The sequence below is a fragment of the Drosophila sechellia genome, chromosome 2L (genome assembly GCF_004382195.2).
Source record: "Drosophila sechellia strain sech25 chromosome 2L, ASM438219v1, whole genome shotgun sequence".
Lineage (NCBI taxonomy): Eukaryota > Metazoa > Arthropoda > Insecta > Diptera > Drosophilidae > Drosophila > Drosophila sechellia.
This window is the reverse complement of record NC_045949.1, coordinates 15,739,571-15,745,717: the sequence shown is the minus strand read 5'-3', so window position 1 is coordinate 15,745,717 and position 6,147 is coordinate 15,739,571. Positions and strand designations below refer to the sequence as shown.

Genomic DNA, 6,147 nt, shown 5'->3' with positions numbered 1-6,147 from the left:
ACTTTGTCGACAGCCTAAGTCCCTTAGGTGTTTATTGAAATTTAGTTGAAAATAGCTAAACACTTAAGTTGGCATTTCGGGCCGTCGCAAGATAAATGATGGCTCAACATAACAGCCGTCTATTTAGTTTCGATCTCAGACCTCTTAAACTTTATTGAGTCGGATGACAGTTTTAAGTGATACTAAATGGTATTTTCCTCATACACATTCCAAATTTAAGTATATTCTAGATGCTAAAGAGCTTAGAACAGCGAAACACTAAAAATGGTATACAACAGATAAAATTTGTTCTTAACTACTATTTCATAATTGACAGTATACGAAATATATTTTTAATGTACCAATAATTCACAACTACTTATCATTATCAAAAAATATATTTAATGCCTGAGAAATAAATAACGAAAATCCATGAACTAATTACACGCAATATTGATAAACTAGCCCTCGAACTTGCGTTGATGGGCATGGCATTATCAACCCGGGGCAGCCTTTTGCTGACCTCGCACTTGTGTATCATGGCCCTGCCCATGCTGTCTCCTGCAAAGGATCTTAGTTGCCTGGCGACCTCGAGTCCGCACAACAAGGCTGCCCTCGTATAGTAACAGTTCAGGACATCGTTGAAGATGTGGCACACCTTGCTGGCATTCCTGCGTTCGTACCAATCAGCCGGTGCCTCGCACTCGATCATGTCCGTCCGGAGTTCCTTGAGGCAGTTGTGTGACTCCTGGAGTCCGGTGCACCGCTTCCTGTTGCTGCTATCGTCACCAACGCAGACCTCCGATTGGAAGTAGCTCAGTCCCTCAGCTAGTCTACCGTATATGTTATCCGGGGCCAGGACACAGTTGCGCATGGAGTTCCGAATGTTGTCCAGCACATCGCTGATCTCGGCGCAGGACTCGGTTAGTGAGGGCTGCGCCAGGAGCAGAACAATCCTCTCAGGACTCACCACGTAGAGACGCGCCAGTTGCATCAACACGGGATTATCGTCGCATAAGCGTGCTGTTTTTTTCGATCCATCAACGCGTTCACATTCGGGCATTCCTCCAGACAATCCTGCCACGGATGGCTTTAGTTCGTAGCCAGGTGGGCAGGTTGACCCGGGGTCCGTGTGGTTTTTATGACCTCCGCCATGGCGCGAGGAATGTGGATCCAGTCCGTAACGCTGAAAATACCAGGGAAACCAAATAGCCTGACCCGATTCCAAATGAGCCAGGAGCTGAAGCAATATCAACAGAGCTTTCCACTTTTCTCTCATAATTCTTGATTATTTGTATATAGCTCCCAGGGTATGACGGATTTTTTTAAGTGAACTTGGTTATCACTTGGTTGGTTATCAGTGCAAACTTAAAGATAACTTCGGTTAAATACTGTTAGCTCCGAATACAAATCTTTGCCAGTAGCATTTTCCATAGAAAGCTGCACAGAATGCAGAAATTCAGTGCAAATCATAATCGCAATAGCACACCTAATAATGCCCAATAAGCTTGTGCATCGAAGATTTTATCAAGAATTCCTTTCTTCATTCGGCAACCAATTTGCAAACCATCCTTTGCAAAATTATCACAGAAATTGCACAATGCAAGCAACACTCCACCGCCGCAGAGCTGACGCAATAAATTGAGAAATTTTAAATGAAATCCTTGCCTTTTATTCTGTCCATTGGGATATCTTCGCCACTTAGTCCCCAACCATAAAGGACTTGCTTGGAGGGGAATTCTTTATCAAAGCGCACACCTTGAAGGACTCGCTTTGCTGCTGATTTTTTCGGTGAGCTTGTGCGCTATATATCTGTATCTGTATGTGCCGAGTGAATTTTATTAGCACTCATAAGTTGTAAAGTGTATGGGCAAAAGGCAAGCAGAGACAGAACAAGATGATTTCCGAGGATCTTCCTCAGACTTTTGTGCGTTTGCCGCACTTCATGTTAAACAGATTTTTATTGCAGTTTTTTATTTGCGCCAACTCCCTTTTCCTCTCACTCACTATGAAATTTACTTTGTCGCTCATTTCGCCTGCCCTTTCTTCCTTTTTTTTTTTATTATTAAACAGTTCGCTGCTGGAGGAGGAAATGAAATATTTTTGCATGTTAAAACCATTCGACTTCATGCTGTGACAATGTTTTCGCGCTGTTTATGTGGGCGCTGCTCTCGCCGTCGCTTCTCTTTTTATTTTATTGTATTTTATATTTCTGTTCATTTCCGTCACGTAATAAAATAACAAGGTAAATATGCAAAGAGCAACAATTTGAGCGCATCATAAATAAAAACGAAGGAGCTTCGGACTCGCAAGGACTCGGCACTTCATCACACTTCCATTGTCTTCAAAGAGCCCAGGGAATAGAATAGAACTCCCCTCGTTCCCACCGGAATAACTTCATTAGGCATTTCTGATCATTAATCTTTGGCTTCGGGCTTATAGCAGATTGTAATGTTAGTAATGTGTCCTGGACAGGACCTTACAACAATTAACTAGACAGGGGCGAGAGCATTAGAGTGTGCCAATGTGGCACTGTGTCCTGGGCATTATCTAATCCAGTCAATGGCGAAATTATGTCATTAGCTTCAGCCGTGTTCAAATTTGCCCAATGAACTGTGTTAAATTTTCTGACTAATAGCTTCTGTATGCGTATGTCCTGCCCAGTATCCTATTGGCAAATTGTTGTCCGCCGCACAGCAACAAAAAAACACCTAGTAAAACAACCACACAACGTATAAAAATTAATTGGTTTTTGATGTGCTGGTCAGGGAAATGAGATGAAGGGCCGGCAAGATGAAGCTTAATTAAAGCGATTGGTTGCGGAGCAAAAAGCCGCAAGTGAATATATATAGTATCCGAAGGTTTGTGGCTTCAGCAGTCAGTCCGATTGCATAATCAAACGATATTTATTGATTTTAAGCAGACATTTATACTGCCTGGTAAAAATAAATTTGAAGGTGTATAATTTTAAAGTGCGACTGTATGATTACTTTCAGCCGATCAAGTGCATTATTTAATTTACAAAATGTAAAAAACCTGCTCGCTTTTGATGCATTTTATGCGCAGTGATCTGTGCGTATTTTGTCTATGGGCGGAAACTTATTGCATTTTAAGTGCATAATTTTGCACATAATTTAATGCAATTAATTGAACATTAAAAATTGAACACCAAACGGCAAATATTAAAAAAAATGGCCGGAAATTTTAAAGCATAAAATAGACTTTATGAAAGTCACTCACACGCTGGCACATGGGTATACATATATGCACGATTGTTTGCTTGTTTGTTTGTTTGTTGCTGCGTCGGCGAGCATAATTAAAATGTCAAACACGGCATAAATCATTTTTCAGTTAATGTTAATGCACTTACGCCTGGAACACTGTTAAATTTTTAATTGCATTTCCATTAAAATCAATAAAAAGCAAGCGACTTGGGGAATATAAAAACGCTCTCAAAACTCTGCTTAACTACCGAGTGCACTTTATGCCATAGCCCCCTTTGCTCACCACCAAAATGTAAACTACTAAAACAAAATCGAATAAAAATGACACTTAATTTCGCCTAGAATGAACTTTTTAGCCAGCTTCCAGGTGCGGCTGCTTCCCAATGGAAACCTAATGAAAATGCCAACAAAGTAGGGGTATTTCGGGTGGCGCCGGCAAATGGTTAAATGGAAATTAGATTGCCTGGCGCCCTGGTCACTCGCCAGACAACAACAACTGGATACAACTTTTGCAGCCCACACCCAGCCACCCACTGGCCACTTCCACCCACCCAGAAGGGGCCCCCAGGACTCCAGCCGCCGGCATAACTGGTTCAAGTCGCTTCCAGTAATTATAAATTTACCTAGGGAATTACCCAGCGTCCCGTCGAGTGGCCATCCGTTGGTGCGGTGAGGAGCGGAGGAGAGTTTGGCTAAAGTTAAAACTTCTGGGTGCGGATAGTGCAACCAGCTGAAGAGAACCTAACTAGCTAACTAACTAACGAACAAACTCACTTCAAGTAATAATATTATTGATAGATTACGGCGCAAGAGGGTTTGTTTTCGATGACGGAGCCCCGGAATGGGGTTAAGTATTTTAATGCTGAAGTTAACAAAGTTGATCCAAAAGTCTGTTTGCACTGCAGTTTGCCGAGTGGCTGTCATGCCAAAGGTAAAACAAGTTTAGACATTTGTTCGAGTGTTTCTGAAGAGCGGCTGGAAATGGTTACTCCCATCTAATTAATTTTCCCGCACTGAAAATGAGCTTGGGAAATGTTCTATATGCCAAAACTGCACATGGAAATGAGCTAAGAGTTAACTTGAAATTGCATTGTCGACATTCCAAACGCCTCAGAAAATAATCATTTATTTTTGTGTTTGAAGAATTAGTTTGTTAAGACATTTTGTTCATGTTTTTTAAAACTTGAGCGCTTATGCAATTCAAAATGTTTCAAAAATCATATGCTTCTTCCAGTTTAACCTCAACTAGAGAAACCCTTTGAACCCTAAAGCTTTAAGTGCACGTGCAAATTGGGAAAGGCCGAAAAAGTATGTCTTCAAATCTAAAGGTGATGCGGTTTTTTCCTTGAACCGTTCCTACTGGGCCAAAATAGGCCGAAAAGCGGCAAAAGGAAATGCCGATGTGAAAGGTGTTAAGACCCCGGAAAATCCAGACTTTGAGCCACGTCTTAGCTGGGTCATGCTGTTTCGGTTTTGCTTTCCCAATCCTCGAATTTCATTTCGGTTATTCGCTTCAATTGTCTTTTTGCGGAAAAAAGTAACTAGAAGAAGGCCAAGAAAAGCTGTTGGAAGAAGAGTTGTTAAAGGAAGTTCGAGAACAAAGAAAAGCACAAAAGTCTTGAAGAGCAAAGTACTTTAAGTTTCGGTTCTTGGTAGTACATTTTGAAGAAAGAGTGATGGGTCTTTCATTGTTTTCTTTATTAACAGTTTTTCAGAGATGTTCTTTTAATAAACAGAGCTTAACTTTTGTTACATTTCTTAAAATGAAAATAAATTTGTAACTCGTAATTCGTGAAAGTATTGCATTGGTAAGTTCTTTAAAAATTAAATTCTTAATAATGATGAAAGCCAGCTATTCGGTTGCGTTTTTGAAATTGTTAAGGTAATAGAGATAAACGTATTTAACGAATCATCAGGCCGGTGAATACCATTCCATTTATAGTCATAGTTTATTTTTTAAGGGTTTTTCTTGCTTATAGCCTTATGGAATTCAATTTTAAATTTGCGATTATCATTCCATTAGTCGAGCTGCTAACCGCACATTAAAATGCCGCTAAATTGCCCAAGTCCAGAGTTTATAAGCCACGACAGTCCCTAAGCGCGCTTTCGCTGCAAGTTTTACCTAAATTACAATCACTTAGAACACTTTTAGCAGACATTATGCACTCATTTTAGACTTCCGTCTAATTTACATGCTATTTAAATTATGCTCCTGCAAGGAGCTGGGCCACCCAGCGAAAGCCCGCACCCAATATATAAAGCAGCTTCATCAAAATGCCTGTCTGTCCACCGCTCCTTGTTCTCCACTCCTTTGCCATCATGGATGCTGTTCAAACTTGCAGCAGCTGCCGCAGCTACTTTGTAAAAACTTTTGTATGGCATGCAACGCCAGCGGGAGTCTCGTGGATCCTGTAGAGCCAAGGACGATGGATGAAGGGGGGGAGGGCGTGCAGCCGCATCCTTTGGATCGCCTTGCTTAGCATCTCCAACTGCATAAAATTCTGCCCAATATAATTTAAAGAGCACACCCAAGTGGCCTTTACTACTCCCTCGTCCTGGCTGCTCCTGCTCCACACCTATATCCTTTCCCTCTATCTGTCTGTAAGCTTGTGCAATAAAAATGAATTAAATGCAATGAAGCAGCAGCCAGTACTGACAAAAATAGTCCACTTCATTTATATTAATGTACAACTGAAATTCTGCACAAATATTTTGCTAATGAAATATGATCCCTTAACTAAATTAATTCTAAAACAATAAATGAGTTAGTAAAATGTGGTTTTAGCATTGCGATTGCCTGGTAAATCCGATAAGGATTTTTGCCAGTGCAACGTCACCCATCGACCCACATCCTCAACCGGCGCCTCGGGCGCGCAAATTGTTGCAACAAAGTGGATAGTGGAAAGAGTGGAGCAACTGGTGTCAGTTATTGTTGGGACAGCCA

At 41.1% G+C, this 6,147-nt stretch overlaps 1 protein-coding gene across 1 annotated transcript; it reads right to left on the bottom strand.

Annotated features, from left to right (window-relative positions):
- Positions 1 to 367: 367 nt before the first annotated feature.
- Positions 368 to 1,308, bottom strand: LOC6613665. Its single transcript, XM_032723968.1, has one exon. The coding sequence runs from the start codon at positions 1,256 to 1,258 to the stop codon at positions 368 to 370; it is 891 nt and encodes a 296-aa protein (XP_032579859.1). The 5' UTR covers positions 1,259 to 1,308.
- Between the last annotated feature and the right edge of the window lie 4,839 nt (positions 1,309 to 6,147).

Excerpts from the sequence above, each read along its gene's own strand:
- LOC6613665 (XM_032723968.1), bottom strand. The coding sequence starts at position 1,258 with ATGAGAGAAAAGTGGAAAGCTCTGTTGATATTGCTTCAGCTCCTGGCT.